Source organism: Drosophila obscura, unplaced genomic scaffold, assembly GCF_018151105.1.
Source record: "Drosophila obscura isolate BZ-5 IFL unplaced genomic scaffold, ASM1815110v1 contig_200, whole genome shotgun sequence".
Lineage (NCBI taxonomy): Eukaryota > Metazoa > Arthropoda > Insecta > Diptera > Drosophilidae > Drosophila > Drosophila obscura.
This window is the reverse complement of record NW_024542791.1, coordinates 7441559-7460580: the sequence shown is the minus strand read 5'-3', so window position 1 is coordinate 7460580 and position 19022 is coordinate 7441559. Positions and strand designations below refer to the sequence as shown.

The window sequence follows — 19022 nt, the reverse complement described above, 5'->3', positions numbered from 1 at the left end:
TATGTATATATATATTAGAAAGGTGCAGAGGCGTATTACAGTCAGAATTAGGCAACTCCCAAACGTCCATATTTGGCGGAATAAAATTCAAATGCACTGCTTCAAAAGCTCAACCACTGCTATCGTTTACCGGTTCGATTCACTGCTTTGTCGTCAAGCTTTTCAAGCAGCTTATGAAAGTTAGTAAGAACTTTTAACTGCTTTAAGCAGTATATTCAAAATTCAAATCACTCCGCCTTCTGTTAATTTGCTTATTTATTGCGCATGAATGATATTATTATATTCAAACATAATCTGTGGGACAGGCAAGAGGCAAACATAAACTGGACGTGTATTTTTCACTATAATTAAATTAATTTAAAAGTCACGTTAGTTTTAGTGGTCGGTCGTGTACAAATATTTAACAAATTTATGAGTATATAGCGCCACATACATTTAAACTAATTCAAAATTAAAACGAGGAAGATGCATTGTGCTTGCGCCTTGGGCGTTAGTTAATTAGTACAATCCTCGCATATTAAGTACAAAAGAAGGCTAGTCAGTGGTGGTGGTCAGTGCCCATCGCTAGTAGGTGGTTAACAAACTAAATTGAGATGGAAACGACAGGCGGAAATCATCGCAACGAAACTTAGCTTCCTATTTCAGATATAAATCCCTTCTCCTCAATCTACTGTCTCCTAGTGTGGTACTGGTTTTTCCTTAGCAATATTCTTAGAAAACTTGTTAACCTAGTACACATATATCGTAATTTACATTGGCAAGTATGAATCGTTAAGTATTTGTTGGATTTTGTAGCTTTTGACGTTAGTTAAATAGATTTCGAGAGGCTGCGCTCCTTCTGTCATCAGCTGCAGCTTCTGCTCCCAGCTTTTTCTCCTGCTCAAGGAGTGTCTTTTGTTTTCTTTCTGGCCTTTTGTGTCTTGTTGATTCCCGTGCGCGTGCCAGGTTACGCGACTGGGATTAGCTAATCGACATGCGATTAGAGAGACGTCTTCATCATTCAGTCGCCATCTCATCGATGCGACAGCGCACGGCATGTTCGAGCACCTCCAGGCTGGCGTAGTCAAGCTCTTTGACCAGGCAGAGCGTGGCAGACAGTAGATTGGAGCTCTGACGAAAAAGGGAAATGATTCGGTTTTACATATATCGAATTCTTATCGATGTTGTGTCATATGCACTCACCCGGTTAATGGGTCGCCGATGATAACCCGAGTAATGATTCGCCACAGAGGCTGACACGTTGTTGGTGGAATCGCTGTAGCGACCCTCGGGGCGTCTGCTGAAAGGGAATCAAATATTTAATATCCACGTACGACTCCTCTGCAATCCTCGAGCTAACCTTGATCGTGGCCTCTCCTCTGGCTCCCAATCGCCGCCATTCTCCCGCGCACTTCCATTCCGATAGCCAGCGAAACGCTCCGCGCTCTCGGGTCCGACGCTGCGACGCTGTGGGTGGTTCAGCATCTGACTGCCATACGGATTGTGGTGCACCTGCGGCACTTGGTGTTGCTGATGCTCCTCCCATTCGGTGAGGTCTGTCTGGCTATGGCGATAGTGTGCCGGATATGCCGGTCGATCCGACTGATAGTATTCCTGTTCGGGGGAATACCAAAATTAAAAGGGGATTTGCATAACGAACATCGATTCATCATCGTCGGAGTGTGGGGGGTCACCGTGTGGCAGCAAGTCCCTTACCTTCATGGAATGTGCGGATATGCTGGGCGGGATGGGCGCTTGTCGCACCTCTCGGTAGCCAGCATTTGGGCTGCTCTCCTGGTCAGAGCCCGGCGAGCGCTGCTCGTCATCGGGTGTTGGTTAGTGGTGCAGTTTGATTTTTTAGTCGGGGTGGGGGCCAAATATGTAGTTGAGGTGGTGCATGGTTTTTTTATGTGTGAAAAATTGTGCACATTAGAGACGTTAAAATCACATTGGTGTTCCCCAACCCCACCCCCACGGGCTTCCATCCACATGACGAAATGTTGTGCAAGTTGGACTGTTGTTTTTTGGGGCAAAATCAAAGGCTGTTTCAATGGCTCATTAGCTGGAGGAGCCCTGACTCTGTTCTCTGCATAGGGCCATAGACCCATTTTCCTCCTTCCGTTTCAGTTTCGGCTTTTGTTCGCTGTCGATTTGGGCTTCTTTGGCAATTATTGTTTAGTTTGTCTTTCTCTCTCTCGTTTTCTCCCCTCCCCACTCTAGTTCTCTCACAGTTGCTCCCAAAGTCAACAGAGTGACTTAACCCACAAAAGTAAGCAGACAATGGGTCCAATAGCCAAACGACGGGAAAAAGCGAACCTTAACCATGTCGCAGCCATCGCGTGACTCTTTCAAGGGGTCACGTTACCCTCCCCCTACTCCTCCTACTTCAACCAAGTGTGACGTGCTCCCTATCCACGCCCAACCCTACCCTATACCCTACCCTACCCTACCCTACCCCGAAAAAGGTGGGTTCGGCAACGAGGAGCTCAGCTCAGCATATTGTCATGATGGATGTGCCTGGGGCGATGGTGATAGCGATGACTGGTTAGGAAGTGGATCTTACATCGTATTGCTGATAGGAAGTGCGCTGCTCTTTGGTTAACGTGTTATACATGGGCGATGGCGGATGCACGGGTTCCTGGGAAAACCAAGACAGATTAGTGTTTAGTTTACGGGATACGGAAGGGGCGAGATCTTAAAGATTATTTTCTATTTGTTAGCTATTCATTTCAGGATTCATATTTATAACAGACAGACGAACACTCCTAACTTAATGGACATCCACTGCCTGCTGCTGTACATCTCTCTCACAGGATTCACCAGCTCTAGGTGTTACCTTGGTGGGTGTTGGGGGCTTGGAGCCATGCACTGGCAGCACCTGGCTGCCACCAAGATCGCTGACACTGTGTGAGATGGTCCCTTCGATGCTGTGGTTGCCCGGCGGGCTGGCTAACAAAAGCGGCTTGTTAATGGGAACGGGGGATTAGCAGGAGTGGAGATACAAAGACGTGGCAAGAGAATTGTGTTAAGAGTTAACATTTAAGATTAAAGCCAAGGCATGTGTGAAACGTGGGAGGAAGTCTCGACAATGGCAGCGATTTACCTCTCGCATAATGGGACTCGTACTCTGGCGCTGCTGCTGTGGCTGCTGATGTTGAGGTTGTTGCTGCTGCTGCAGCTGCGGTGGCGGCGAGTGGGTGGGGTAGCTATGCTGCGTCGATGTGAGCTGCTGCTGTCTAGCCTCATACGCATCTTCGTACACCTCATCCTCGGGCACCGAACTGCCGCCGCGTCGCAAGGCATCGTCCACCTCCTCCTGTGTGACTTCCACATTATCGAGTTTCTTCAGATTGGGCAGAGCGCGCAATACGATCGCTCGATAGCTGTAAAATGCGGTGTGGAAAAGTGTGAGATGACTACTTATTAGGGGCTTCCACTCTTCCACTCTGACCGCAGTTACTCACTTGGCCCCAGACTGTTCACAGCAGGGATTCTCCTCCAGCCAGAGGTTCTTCAGTGCTGGCAGATTCTGCAGGTAGGCAATCTCATTGATATCCTGAATGTGATTCTTGCGCAGATATAATTCCTGCAGCTTCGAGCAGTCTTCAAAGGGCGCCAAGGTGCTGATTTTATTCACGCTGCAAAAGAACACAAAACAGAGAGAAAGAGTTTCAGTAGAATGTCTCACCAGACGATGTACGAGTCGAAGATGTATTCTGTGGTTCAACAAACTTTCTCTGTTATTAAGCGACAAAAGGCGCATCGCCCTTAGCCTCCAACTAACTGCCGTGAATCATGAGAAAAGAGATTCTTTCGGTGGCATCTGCGTGGCGGCGGGGTCATTAACTCTTTTCAAAACCGAAGAAGAATGCCACACAAGCGACCACCAGCTGGGCACCAGAGGAGACACTCTGTCATCATCTGGTATCTGTAGGTCAGTTTCGTACCCTGGTTAGCACCTCCATCGATCCATCGATACTAATTACTTTCAAATGGCCAATTGCCTGAGGTGAAGGCAGAGTGCGTAGATTGTTTCTTCCCTTTGCGTGACTCTGACACAACCCCACACCCCTTCCCCACCCGCTCTTATCGGTAAAATATAAGATATGGGGGCCGACGGAGGAAATGTATAAATAAGTGGCTAAACTTAGCCAAGACTCGTCATTAAATGGCACACGGGTGCATTGCCTCGAGGAGAGCAGCAGAGCCACCGCCTCGAGTTGTCTCCGCGTGGCTCTGGAAGCGCACACACCTATCGTTTGATTATTTCTAGGGCTGGGAACTAAAGCAGGCCACGCCACTCGGGAGTGAAACCAATAAGGGAAATAGTATTATGCATAATCCGAGTCCCCCATTAACGTCAAGGTTGCCCGCAAGAGTCATGGCACTTGAGAGCCCCCAGGACATGGCACGCAATTCAAATCAATATGGATTCCTCATAACCAACAGGAAATGACGGAGAGAATGTGGCCTACGCCAACGCGTTTCACCTGAACTGATTAATGGGGGCTCACAAGAGTATTGCGTCGAGTCCACCTACCCACTCGACTCCAAGGCAAGACCTAGCACAACAACGGCACGTTCTCCGCCGGGCCCCATCCCCACCCACCCTACCCCCCTCCGTTTATAAATGGCTAACAGATATAAACCTAAAAAAAGTAAATCCAGTTGTTTCTTACTGACCAAAGACTGAGAACAAAAAGGTTTTCCTTGTTAAATGCTAAACAAAAAGGCAGTCTAAGGAGATCTAGAAGTTGTTGCCCCCAATAAACAATTTACAATGTACATACTATCCATTACGAGTAGCTGATAATGCCCAGTGATATAGCAAAGTTGAAGAGCCTTGATTGCGGCAATAGCTTTCCTGATAATGGGACATGACTTATGGGTCTGAAGACTGCTTGAGGAGTTTTTGAGGTAGGGTGCAAATGTTTTCAGGGAAAAGCTTCTTAATTCACTAAAGAAATCTTCTAAGAATGAAGTTCTTCTTGGAATGCTATATAAGAATTCTCCTAAGAAGCCTACACAAGAAATCTACTAAGAGTAGAGGTCTTGAAACCCTTTTTATAGAGTTTTCCCTGGACCCAACTAAATCAAAACTTAACCAATCAACCAAACATTGTCTTAATTTGCACGACTATCAGATTATTTCTAGATTCCATATTTAGGAATAATTTGAGACTACATTTTTGGCTAATTTTGGAAAAATTTCCAACAAATTTAAATTTGTATTTTAAAAATTTTGAATGCCAATCGATTGGTGTATTTTTAAAAGTTCTGAAAGGGGCACAAGTTTGATTCATAGTTTAAGCCACAAAAGATACTACTTATAAGTCTTCAATAAGATGTTGTTTGTATTCTGAAGATTCTTTTCCTGATCTTGCGATTCCTCAAGTTCAATGACTAGCCTTCAGAGCAGAGCTGCCCAATATGGACAAAGCTTTTGCATACACCTCTCATATTTATACAAATAGAAATGAATATATTGTATATTATATACGTATTGCCATGCATCTGAGAGTTGTCAGCATATTGCCAGCAGATGACGGCGAAGTTTTGACTGGGGAGAGGTGGAATCGATTTCGGTGGCCTTGGCAGTCAAAACTGTTTGTCGCCTTTTATGGCAGCGGCATGTAATCATCAAGATACATGCAAGTACAAATACAAGTATCGCTGAAAGAGTACTGAGATTGTACAGAAGTATCATTTACAAGTATCTCTTCTGGAGCTTGGCTCTGACACGCACTCACCACAAGGGACCCACGCCAAGCCAAACCACGCAGCTGGATAAAGTACGAGGCAAGCGACTGGCTATTGCCAATTTTGGAGCTCCCTCGACTTTAAGCTTATTATTCGTATCTGCCAGTATTTTTTTTTTTTCATTAAATACGCGAGTTACGAGCGTGCCAAAGTATTTCTCGAATGATGATGCCGTAGCCAAAGCGATGACATCACTTGAAAGCAAATATCACAGCAGTACGTAGCACATACATGAATGTATGTACATATGTGTGTCCGCGGAACCGAAGCGTACTCTATTAGGGCTTCAGGAAATGACGGTGAGTTGAGGATCCTTATATGAGAAGGGATGAGACTTACCTAAGCGCCAGCACTTCGACACCACGCATGCGTTTGATGATGGATACATCGGTGAGATCACTTCCCCTGAAAGAAACGAAAAACAGATAGAAGTTAATGCTATACAGTAAAGCCTCTCTCCTAAATGATTGATTCGTGCAGTGAGTTCAGAGCCCAGCCCCGTATCTTTAACTGCATCTGAGATGGGCTTAAGAGGTAGGCTGCTCGAAAAGTAGTTCAACTGCTTTTTCCAGGCATTTTCATGGCACTCTAAGCTCTTGAGTGGCAGGCGTTTTTCCACTACGAAGCGGAGCGGAGGCAGTCGTGACGCTCTCGTCAGTGGACGACACTTCTAAACTGGTTAGAAGATTGCCCCACGGGATTTGGGTCAAACCGGAGGGGCATTTAGGCAGCGAACCGACAATGGCACCCCAGTACTCCAGTGAAAGCCGCCAGAGCATGCCCCCAAAAAGTGGGCAGATACCCAAACAGATCAGAGCTCTAGCACGAGCTCTGGGGCGCACGCTGTACGCTTTCACCTACGGCTTGGCTACTGCAACTGCACGATTAACAATAGAGATCTATCCGCAGCAGCTTACCAGCAATTCAGTTTGGTAATTAGGCCCAGATCCGATTGCTTGGCCCGAGCGATGACCATTTCCTCCGTGAGGCGCGTCATTGTGTGTTGCTTCCCAGTGACCCGTGCAGTCCCAGTCCAGTCCAAGGGTTCCAGTAGCCGCCACCAAACAGGTGTGCCGCCTGCACTGTCTACGCTCTCCTCTATATGTAAACCGCACACAATTGACCAATTTTAGATGCGGCTGGGGGGCACTTAGAGGGGCAAGCAAACAACAGGTTACAGAGATATATATCTATATATATCTATCTAGTTGTTGTGTTTGTGTTTTTATTGTTACCGAATCGCCTTGACGTTGTTGTTGTTTGTCTCTGACGTATGTGGTTGTTGTAATCACTGGCGTGTCGTTGTAGGCGTTTCTCCAACTGATGCAATTTCGTAATTATGAGAGACTTTGGAGTTCCTTCGAATGGAATTCGTATGGGATGGGAGATACCTCCTCGGCGAATCTCTCGCAGCAGCAGTAGCAGCAGCGAATCTCTCGCACGGATGACTAAGCCACCGCGGTTGTTGCGCTTTTGTTTTTACTATCAAACGTAATTCACCGTTAACACTCAACTCGTGAAGCTTCAAAGCTGAGGCTGCAGCTATTTTTGTCTGTTTCTCCGTTTATAATTATGGTGCAAGCCGAAATATAACGAAAACTAATGTGTATTATAGCGAAAATAAAGTTTAATTATGTTAAACCCGCACAATTAATTCGCGTATTGTGTGGATCGATTTTTGAGCACAGATGTTTTGCTGTCTGCTGCCTTGCTGGTGCTTGTTTGCTAGTGTAAGAATTAGAATTTTGTGTGATCTGGCTATGACTATATATTTTAAATTGACACTTGGATGGGAAGGGGCCAACTTTGTTAAGCAAAAAGATTTTCCGATTTTCCATGCACCGTGTGCCTGCTTTACAGGTATGGTATTTTCTCTCGGTTCGTCGTGTGTTCGTGTGGGGCAGAGTGAGACGGAAGACCAGACTCGCGCGTGCTTTACACAATGTTCCGCTATGTTGATAAAAGTACAGATAGTTTTTTGCTCTCCCTCAGTGCGTTCACCACGACAGTCGCCACTAGACTTGGGGACTTTTGGGGCCTGCTATGCAACCGGAGCGGAGCAATGAAGCTTTTTGCTCCAACGCACGCACACACACACACACATAATCACAACGATTTTACTGCATTTTTTTTGTCTCTGTTTACGAATACAGTGGGAAGCGGAGTAGCGTGATTGGTTGCATTTCGACTAAAAATCGAATAACAAGAGGCTGCCACTAAATTTATTATGTAAATAAATAAAAGCATAGCATAACAGTTTAAATTTAAATAATATTATTAAACCATAGCATAACAGTTTCAATTTAACATAATTTACTCGGCAGAAATTGTTTGTTGTAAACCACCCAACTAGCATTATTAATAAGCGATTAAGTATTCTATGGGCACCTTAAATTAGCATCAGCCATTTTCGTTTTATTCCTTGATCAAGCCCCGCTGGCCGACACATTGTAGCTCGATACTACAACACGTACTATCGATATTAGAAAATAAACGCGAATTTGAGCAATGAATATATAGTATTTTTATACTCTGAAAATGGCCAACATCTAGTATTTTACTTAAATTTTCTTTATTTATATTCGGAAGCGAATCAACTTTAATTTCTTCACTAATATTCGTATCGCGAACGGGAAAAACATTGGTTGTTGGCGGAGCGACGACAAATACAAGCTATTTATTGAATTGTGAAACAAAACATCATCGTAACCTTGGGCGTGTATTAAATTAACTCGCTTCTAGCTGCTAGCAGCCAGCGTCTCCCTACCAATTATTCCGCTGATATCTCCTCCACCGCTCCTCTTGCCAACAAGTGCCCAAGTGGTGGATATAGCAGAGCAAACATCTGGCGAGATAAGGGCGCCCCGCTCCCCTTCCCAGGACCCAAAACGAATTTATTGCAAAAACGGCGCACAATTTTTGTTGGGCTGCGGAGAAACGTCGAATCGTAAGTTGGATTACGTCATCGTTTGGGGAGCATTTTTAGACGGTGATTGTTTGTGTTGCTATACATTTCTAGCCTCTGTTCGTTCTGTTCGCGGCGCTACGCTACTCTAGTATTGGACGGCGACGCCCCCTCATCATTGTGTATCTGAAATAGGCTATAGATTCGGACCGAAACGGACGATGATTCATGTCGGCGAGAACACCTGGAACCTGCGGATCCTCATCACAGATCTGCAGGTGGAGAAGACGCTGCGGGTGAAGGGAGATCAGCACATTGGCGGCGTGATGCTCCAGCTTGTTGACCCGGAAATGCCCAAGGACTGGTCGGATCATGCACTGTGGTGGCCCGCCAAGAACGTGTGGCTGACAAGGACACGCTCCACACTGGACCAGGCCGGAGTGCAGTCGGACTCGTTCCTTCACTTTACGCCCATGCACAAGACACTGAGGGTGCAGCTGCCCGATCTGAGGTATCTTGACTACCGTGTCAATTTCTCGGCCAAGACCTTTGGGGCTGTGGTGAACCTGTGCAAGGATCTGGACATACGCTACCCGGAGGAGCTGTCACTCTGCAAGCCCGTGGAGCAGGAGCACTTGAAGAAGAACTTCTCGAAGCTGCCACAGAAGAAGATCCCCGTGCCGGAGGCCAACGGCGTCTCCTACCTGCAGCCGGCGCCGGACACCAACTCCTTTGTACCCATTGCCGCAGCCTACAAGGGTAGCAACGGCAGCCTGGACAGGTCGCACAACGGTAATCTCCTGTGTGCGCCTGCCACACCCTATGCCACCACACCAAGGCGAGCGGCCACGGCACCCGGAACACCGATTAGCTCGCCCACGGGGACCTGGAAGCACAGCTCCAATGGATACGCCAGCTACGATTCGAATTCCAGCTTCGGCGACTTCCAGGAGAACCTGGCCGTATCTCCCCGATCGCCCAGTCCGGACGTGCGGGCCCGGCTGGTGCGGCCTAAGACCCTGGTGGAGAAGGCACGCCTTAATGTGGGCTGGCTGGACTCATCGCTGTCCATCATGGAGCAGGGCGTGCGGGAGTACGACACGCTCTGTCTGCGCTTCAAGTACTTTACGTTCTTCGATCTGAACCCGAAGTACGACCAGGTGCGCATCAATCAACTGTACGAGCAGGCCAAGTGGTCCATACTCAACGAGGAGCTGGACTGCACCGAGGAGGAGACCCTCATGTTTGCCGCCCTCCAGTTTCAAGTAAACCACCAGACGGAGCTGCATCCGTCCGGCATAGATTCGGGTATAGAGACATCGATCCAGGAAAATGGCGGCGGGGATGACATCGATTCAGCTCTGAATGAGCTGCAAATTACACTCGAGGGACCTAGCAATGGCAAGGATCAGGGCAACATCACCAGGATCCCTGAGCTGTCCGACTACCTGAGATTTCTCAAGCCACAGAGGTTCACGCTCAAGGGCTACAAGCGCTTCTTCTTCACCTACAGGGATCTGCACTTGCATCTCTACAAGTCGCAGGAGGATTCGCGCCGCGGTGCTCCCACCATCAGCATCAATCTGCGGGGCTGCGAAGTGACACCCGATGTCCATTTGGCCCAAGGCAAGTTCGCCATTCGTCTGGAGGTGCCACCCGAGGGCAGGAGCGGGCCCAACAGTGAGGTGTGGGTGCGCTGCGAGAGCGAGGAGCAGTACGCCAAGTGGATGGCTGCTTGCCGCCTGGCCGCCAAGGGTCGTTCCCTGGCCGACAGCTCCTACGACAGCGAAGTGAGCAGCATCCGATCCCTGCTGCAGATGCAAAAACCCGCCCAGGGAGCTCCGCTGACCATCAATCCGCGCAGCGTGGAGCCCATGGACTACCTGTCGCCGAAGATGCTGCGCAAACTGACCAGCAAGGCTGTGCATAGAATACTGGAGGCGCACGCTAATGTGAAGAAGCTGCCGCTGATGGACTCAAAACTGAAGTACATACAAGCCTGGCAATCCCTGCCAGACTTTGGCGTCACCTTGTTCATCATCAAGTTTGATGGCCACAAAAAGGAGGAGCTGCTGGGTGTGGCCCACAATCGCATCATGCGCATGGACCTCAACTCGGGCGACCACATCAAGACCTGGCGCTACAACACAATGAAGGCTTGGAACGTGAATTGGGGCATCAAGTGCATGATGATTCAGTTCCACGACGAGAGCGTGGTCTTCTCATGCCAGTCGGCCGACTGCAAGGTAGTGCACGAATTCATTGGCGGTTACATCTTCATGTCGATGCGCTCCAAGGAGAACAATCAGACCCTCAACGAGGAGATGTTCCACAAGCTTACAGGAGGATGGTCGTAAAGGGGACACAAAGCAATCAGAATGCTTGTGCAAAGAGTGTGCACATAGTGGATATGTAGATGGAGGAGTACAGCAGCAGTCTTAGAAGTGCCAAGCACAAACTTCGTCGCATGTTTTATCTATATTTAAAGAGTTGTGTGTGCATGTGTTTAAATGTTAATGGAAACGGGGACAGACGGAGATGGAGCAGCAAATACCTAGAATAATAACGACCTACTACAAATGATAATAACAATGTTGTGCCTTTTGCCAGAAAGCAATCTTAACCAACTCCAAGTCAATGTTCTGTTCTGTGTGCTGTGTATTTTTAACAGCAGTCCCACAGGCAGCCCCCAAGCAGCATGTTAAAGCTATACGTTTAGTCCAAAATGGGGGGATAGAAATAGCATCCCTCCATGAGATATAGCCCCCAAGCAGCCTTTTTTTACTACTCGTACAGTTTATTGTGTGTGTTATATATTGTGTATTTATTAAACAAATTAATAAGCAGAATAAATTATTTGATATGTTTTTAATGATCGTAAACAACATGATCGTGTGTCGCACTTATTTGCATTCTCCCCACACTCAATCCAGGCATGGCATCCCAGACAGATAGCAGCTGGAAACTCGAACCTTGAGCTGCTCCTCTCGGTGCTTGCTTACTCATCCATCCGCCATATCGGAGGGGGGGGGGCGTGCTGCAATACAAGCATGCTTATTGTTATTAATAACATTTTCAATTGAATTGATAAGCAGAGAGGAGCGACGTGGACTCATTCTTTGCCCTATACGGAGATTACACATACACTACATGGGTTTAGGCTACGCATCTTGATACGGACTGCGCTCGATATGCCCCTCGATCATGTACTTGATTATGTCTTCTTGTGTCAGTGCACTAAAGCATAGATACCACTCCACGCAACGAAATATAACGCAGTGTTGACGAGTTATTCTGAATGGGGATCGTCTGCTCAACGCATTGCACTGCAGCTGTGGGATAAATGTCCATATGTATATACAAAACACAAAACAAATAAATACAAATTCAACATTTTATTTGTATTTGGCATCTTTTAATGGCGTTACGGTTTCTGAAAAGATACAAACACAATTTCTTAGGTTTAAAGTTAATGGACAACAATTTGTATTAAGAAAAAACAACAAAAAATTCCACAAAGCTGCTTTTTTAATTGCTTCATGCGATCGAGTAGGCCTGGCGTGAACACCGACCCTACGTCTGACTTGGGCGATCACCGAACGTTGTTCGGGACCCATCGATCCATAGTGAAGAAGTGTAAACTTGGGGGCCACATCAATTAAAATTGACAACACCCGAACCCGAATGTCCTGCGTGCAATCCCTGTAAGTGTTCCTGCGGCTACGCAGTCGGGCGGACATGTGTGGAAAAAGCATTTCGATCAGCGGGCCCCGCAAGTTGCACAAATTTTCATTGATCTTATTTAACGCATCTTGATACGGACTGCCCTCGATATGCCCCTCGATCATGTACTTGATTATGTCTTCTTCTGTCAGTGCACTAAAGCATAGATACCACTCCACGCAACGAAATATAACGCAGCTGTGCTGCGTTGCTACCTGCTACATTATCGTCTTTATTTACCTTGCCCACCGTAACATTTGGATTATTGATTAAATATTCGAGTCGGGAAGGTGACAGAGGAGCAGACTGAGCCTCCCTATGTGGAGGTGTACCTGCATTCGCTGTATTGTTCCCCGAATCACTACCCTGCAGTACCAGAAGTGAGCGATGACAAATGTCAACTACGCGTCATTCAGGATTATTTCTCTGCCGCTGCTACAGACGAGTAGAATATGACGTCGACGTCGCGATCGACGCGTCGGTCAGACCAAACTCTTTTTTTTCTTTGTTTCTTTCTGTTACGACTCGTGCCGTAACAGAATTCGGTTTTGCCGTCGGCGTCGACAACGTTGTTAGAATTGTGCGGTGAAAAGTGAGACGCAGGTTTTGTTTATTTTGGGCAAAATTATTATCAGGTAAGTGCAGCGTTTCATTTAATTAAAAATAGTCTATTGTGCGTTGTAAAAAATGAAGAAAATGTGCGAAATTATATGCGTTTTGGACGAAATTTTTCATATTCATCAACGAAAACAAAAAAAAAAACAACCCGAGTGGTTCTTGCGAGTCTTGAGTGGAACAGGTACATATGTATCTTGGCGAGTGTTTTGTTTTTGGCGCAAATGCACTGCTGATCTACTGAGAGCATTGTTAACAAATTGAAAAATATTTTAATTAACCCATCTTTTTTTAAAGGCGATTCAGTTGAACATGAGAAAATCAAAAAAACTAAAAAGGTTCTGTGGAAAAAAGAACACACAGCACACAAATGTGAATATGTATACATTTTTATAAGAAAACAATAAATAAAAGAAATTTAATATTTTAAAACAGAATTTACCCATGCCTTTTTCATAAAAAAATAAAAATTTTTTACTTAAATACATCACTTATTAGGGCCTTACTTTTTAAGGGAAATTCATCGCTTATTAAGGCCTTACTTTTCAAGGGAAATTCATCGCTTATTAAGGCCTTACTTTTCAAGGGAAATTCATCGCTTATTAAGGCCTGACTTTCGGCTAATTCTCGCTTACTATGTCATCGATTATGCTCCTAGGACATCCCTGTGTTAAAGTAAACAGCCCATCGTATGGCAGGTCATCGCTTATGTCATCGAGCTGCATGACGTTGCCATCGATGTGTGGTTGCTTACACATTGCTTACCCGTACTGCAGGGTAAAAATACAGTATATAGATGTGCCAGTTCATACAACGAAAGTTGCGCAGTTGAGTTTGCAGCGTACGTTCCCAGATCTTCGGCTTTGGGAATGGCCGCGATCGGCTCTGGGAATGGCCGCGTTCGGCTCATGACTTCACACGAGCCGACTGGCAGCAAGCATGCATGTGTGTGTTGTGTACGTGTACACTCCAAAATATATGATTGTATGCATAGAATAATTTTTAGCTGCCGAAACCGACTTTGTTCGAGATTTCAGTTTACGTAAACGTGTGTGTGCCATGTATTCACACATACTGTGCTTGTGTGTGGGCTCTACAATTGTTGGCCGCTTGAATTGGTTTTTCGTTTTGTCTTGAGGGCTGATGTGATGTAGCGACCTATTCAGGGCCGGATCAACCCTCAACCGGGCCCTCCTTTATTTTGTATTTTTCTCAGTGGCTAGTATATTTTTTATTCATTACTTGGAGTTTTGTTTTTTCAAAAAAATTTTTCTTTATCCCTAGGAGGCCCTAGGCAACTGCTAATCCGGCCCTGGACCTATTCCCGTCGTAAGACTTAATACTTTCTTGGTGTATTCTGTCGCTCGACTCGACGCGGGTTGAGGCATTGACGAAGCGGTTCATAAAATATTTTTTCGTTTTGTTTTGAAAAGCTGATGTTGAGACGGGCGCGCGGTTCTCTTTTAGGCTAGCCTTTGCCTCTGCTTTCGGCTTCGTCAATGCCTCAACCCGACCCGCGTCGAGTCGAGCGACAGAATACACCAAGAAAGTATGAAGTCTTACGACGGGAATAGGTCCAGGGCCGGATTAGCAGTAGCCTAGGACCTCCTAGGGCTAACAGAAAAATTTTGTTGAAAAAACAAAACTCCAAATAATGAATAAAAAATATAATAGCCACTGAGAAAAATACAAAATAAAGGAGGGCCCCAGATTGATGGTTGCCCAGGGCCCGGTTGAGGGTTGATCCGGCCCTGAATAGGTCGCTACATCACATCAGCCCTCAAAACAAAACGAAAAACCAGTTCAAGCGGCCAACAATTGTAGAGCCCACACACAAGCACAGTATGTGTGAATACATGGCACACACACGTTTACGTAAACTGAAATCTCGAACAAAGTCGGTTTCGGCAGCTAAAAATTATTCTATGCATACAATCATATATTTTGGAGTGTACACGTACACAACACATGCATGCTTGCTGCCAGTCGGCTCGTGTGACGTCATGAGCCGAACGCGGCCATTCCCAAAGCCGAAGATCTGGGAACATACGCTGCAAACTCAACTGCGCAACTTTCGTTGTATGAACTGGCACATCTATATACTGTATGGTTAGTGGCTCGGCTCAGCTAATGGGTGCTTCGTCACACATTCTTATCTCAGTCTCGTGGCAGTTCTTTATTTACTCGTATATATATTACTTCAGTACTTCGAGCAGTGCGGCAACCCCAACGAACGCTGCAGGATCTACTTGAGGAAGATCGAGCGCAGTTCTCCACCCGTGAGCTGACGGTGCGCACCATCGACAATTGCATCGTGGTCGAGGGACAGCATGACGAGAAGGAGGACGGTCACGGGGTCATCTCGCGCCACTTCATCCGCAAATATATGCTGCCCAAGAGTTTCGACCCAGCCGAGGTCCACTCGACGCTCTCTTCGGACGGCATTCTCACCGTCAAGGCGCCACCGCCCCCTACACCCGCCAACAAGGCGGGTGTGGAGCGGCTCGAACGCATCGTCGACATACAGCAGCTTTTGCAGTCGCAGTTGCAGCCGAAGGATGCGCAGACGCCAAAACCGGTTCCGACAGAGGCACACGCACACGCAGAGGCAGAGTCGAAGAGTGTCGCCGCCCCAACACCAACAGCAGGAGCAGCAGCAGCAGCAGCAGCCACCCCGGAGAGCAACGGTAATGGCCAGGCTGAGGCAGAGACAGGAGGGGGCAGGGGAAGCAACTGAAAATTAATTTCGTCATCTTGGCTATAATTATGAACCGATCTGATTCAGATTCAGCAGTCTGGTAGATATGGACATTCTCTACGATACTGCGTTTTTAGTTTTATCGTATCTTTAAAAATGTGCCTGCCACAGATTTTCGTTCTTTGTGGGGGCGGGGCGAAATTTTGAAATACACTTGTAACAGTGGGATATCACATGAGTCTGGAAACCAAATTTGGTTGCCCTAGCTCTTATAGTCTCTGAGATCTAGGCGCTCATCGAGACAGACAGAAAGACAGACAGACGGACAGACAGACATGGCTATATCGACTCGGCTATTGATGCTGATCAAGAATATATATACTTTATGGGGTCGGAAACGTTTCCTTCTCTGCGTTACACACATCCACTTTTACCACAAATCTAATATACCCCTTAACTCTTTTTTGAGTACGGGTATAAAAATAATATGTATGTATGCGTGAGTTTTATTCGTAAATGTTTCCTGTGTTCTCTTTTGGCATTTCGCTATAACCAGACAGAGATAGAAGCTAAGTAGGAAGGCAAACAAAGAGGGAGATGATGTCGACTCAATTACTACGCGAGCGAGATAGCAGTATGATTTCCTAACAAATATGTGACAACAACTACAAGTATTCCAGTAAAACTTAAAGAAAAAAACCACTTAATGTACTTACAATAAAAAACAAATGAAGAGAATTTCAAGTGAGCGGCGTTGCATTTTGTTTGCCGGTAACTGTTTCTCCCTCGCACACGCGAAATAACGGGGAAGAAATATTTTCTCTCACACACACACATACACAAACACATATGGGGGCCAAAAAACAAGCTTTTTTGCTCTCTCTGCGTCTGTCTCTCTTTCTGATTCACACACACTCCCAGCAATTGCCAGGCGTTTCTAGAAGAGCGAGAATGGCTTTAAAACAGAGGTCGGCAGCGTCGTATGCACTGTGCATAGGAAAAAATTTCGGGCAGCGCAGTCGGCACACGTACAGCGTAAAGACTTCGTGTGGTTTCGTTATTCTGCCTGATGACGTACCATTTTTTGCGTTGTGTGCGAAAAAACAGAAGCTCGCCGCAGGCAAAGGGATTCTTGCCGCTGCAGGGGCAGAATATGAAGCGGAGCCACGTAGCGAAGTCTTTTCTGTACGTCTCAGGCAGATAACGAAGTGTTTACGCCGACTGCGCTGCCCGAAATTTTTTCCTATGCACAGTGCATACGACGCTGCCGACCTCTGCTTTAAAAGCTCCGTCAACAGATCAAAGCGGGCAAAACAACCGTTGGCGTCCACCGAGCAACATTGCAAAAAGCATAGCAAGATCATTCTTTTCAAACATAACCTAAAAGTCGATTCAGTTTATTTTATACTCTGCTTTCCCTGGTCGACGAGCTGCAGGAGCCCCGCAGCCCCATCTACGAGTTTGGCCTGGGCATGCATCCGCATTCCCGCCACCTCATCGTGGACTCTTTGCCCCATACGGAGATTACACATACACTACATGGGTTTAGGCTAGGGCGTTGATTGATGACAGTGTTGACGAGTTATTCTAAATGGGGATCGTCTGCTCAACGAATTGCACTGCAGCTGTGGGATAAATGTACATACATATGTATATACAAAACACAAAACAAATAAATATAAATTCAACATTTTATTTGTATTTGGCATCTTTTAATGGCGTTGCGGTTTCTGAAAAGATACAAACACAATTTCTTAGGTTTAAAGTTAATGGACAACAATTTGTATTAAGAAAAAACAACAAAAAGTTCAACAAAGCTGCTTTTTTAATTGCTTCATGCGATCGAGTAGGCCTGGCGTGAACACCGACCCTACGTCTGACTTGGGCGATCACCGAACGTTGTTCAGGACCCATCGATCCATAGTGAAGAAGTGTATAAACTTGGGGGCCACATCAATTAAATTTGACAACACCCGAACCCGAATGTCCTGCGTGCAATCCCTGTAAGTGTTCCTGCGGCTACGCAGTCGGGCGGACATGTGTGGAAAAAGCATTTCGATCAGCGGGCCCCGCAAGTTGCACAAATTTTCATTGATCTTAATTAACGCATCTTTATACGGACTGCCCTCGATATGCCCCTCGATCATGTACTTGATTATGTCTTCTTCTTTCAGTGCACTAAAGCATAGATACCACTCCACGCAACGAAATATAACGCAGCTGTGCTGCGTTGCTACCTGCTACATTATCGTCTTTATTTACCTTGCGCACCGTAACATTTGGATTATTGATTAAATATTCGAGTCGGGAAGGTGACAGAGGAGCAGGCGGAGCTTTCCCAAATGGATTTATAGGCGCATTCGCTGTATCGTTCCCTATGTCGGCGGTAAAATCGAGATGGGAAAATGAAGGGGAATCCTGGTTCAGTGGGATCTTCTAAAGGTAATGGACAACAATTTGTATTAAGAAAACACAACAAAAAATTCAACAAAGCTGCTTTTTTAATTGCTTCATGCGATCGAGTAGGCCTGGCGTGAACACCGACCCTACGTCTGACTTGGGCGATCACCGAACGTTGTTCGGGACCCATCGATCCATAGTGAAGAAGTGTATAAACTTGGGGGCCACATCAATTAAAATTGACAACACCCGAACCCGAATGTCCTGCGTGCAATCCCTGTAAGTGTTCCTGCGGCTACGCAGTCGGGCGGACATGTGTGGAAAAAGCATTTCGATCAGCGGGTCCCGCAAGTTGCACAAATTTTCATTGATCTTAATTAACGCATCTTGATACGGACTGCCCTCGATATGCCCCTCGATCATGTACTTGATTATGTCTTCTTCTGTCAGTGCACTAAAGCATAGATACCACTCCACGCAACGAAATATAACGCAGCTCTGCAGTGTTGCTACCTGCTACATTATCGTCTTTACTTACTTTGCGCACCGTAACGTTTGGATTATTGACTAAATATGCCATTCGGGAAGGTGACAGAGGAGCAGGCGGCGCAGGCGGACCTTTCCCCAATGTATTTATAGGCGCTGTATCGTTCCCGGTAGAATCGGCGGTAAAATCCAGTTGGGAAAATGAATCCTGGTTCAGTTGGATCTCCTAAAGTTAATGGAAAACAATTTGTATTAAGAAAAAGAACAACAAATTCAACAAAGCTTTATTTACCCGCGCATCGTAATTAACGGAGCACCGTAAGCTTCCAGCCGGGAAGCTGACAGAAGAGCGACCAGCCCCCTAGTGGATCCGAACTAACCAGAATTTGTACTTGGCTGAAAGAGGTGAGAAAATTAACCAATTGCCAGGCAACCAAGCACTACCCTCAAGCCGGC

General features: G+C 46.3%; 3 protein-coding genes across 8 annotated transcripts; 2 read left to right on the top strand and 1 right to left on the bottom strand.

Moving 5' to 3' along the window:
* Nucleotides 1-240: 240 nt before the first annotated feature.
* LOC111073672 (cilia- and flagella-associated protein 410) lies at nt 241-7761 on the bottom strand. Of its 6 annotated transcripts, XM_022366106.2 has the most exons (11): nt 6975-7761; nt 6657-6888; nt 6079-6144; nt 3444-3617; nt 3083-3362; nt 2816-2941; nt 2543-2617; nt 1696-1794; nt 1340-1593; nt 1183-1276; nt 241-1110 (listed from the first exon to the last, which is right to left on the bottom strand). In XM_022366106.2, the coding sequence occupies exons 2-11, from the start codon at nt 6734-6736 to the stop codon at nt 997-999; spliced, it is 1362 nt and encodes a 453-aa protein (XP_022221798.1). In that variant the 5' UTR covers nt 6737-6888; nt 6975-7761; the 3' UTR covers nt 241-996. The 6 variants fall into 6 exon arrangements, with proteins under 6 accessions (XP_022221798.1, XP_022221792.1, XP_022221793.1 ...); XM_022366100.2 differs by lacking the exon at nt 2816-2941 and having other exon boundaries at nt 1183-1279; nt 6975-7759; XM_022366101.2 differs by lacking the exon at nt 2816-2941 and having other exon boundaries at nt 6975-7758.
* A 534-nt stretch (nt 7762-8295) lies between these two features.
* On the top strand, nt 8296-11526 carry LOC111073670 (unc-112-related protein). Its single transcript, XM_022366096.2, has 2 exons — nt 8296-8686; nt 8759-11526. Exon 2 carries the CDS (start codon nt 8866-8868, stop codon nt 10999-11001), a length of 2136 nt encoding a protein of 711 aa, XP_022221788.1. The 5' UTR covers nt 8296-8686; nt 8759-8865; the 3' UTR covers nt 11002-11526.
* An 802-nt stretch (nt 11527-12328) lies between these two features.
* Nucleotides 12329-15752, top strand: LOC121404428 (heat shock protein 67B1-like). Its single transcript, XM_041593862.1, has 2 exons — nt 12329-12348; nt 15155-15752. The coding sequence occupies exons 1-2, from the start codon at nt 12329-12331 to the stop codon at nt 15717-15719; spliced, it is 585 nt and encodes a 194-aa protein (XP_041449796.1). The 3' UTR covers nt 15720-15752.
* Nucleotides 15753-19022: the final 3270 nt, after the last annotated feature.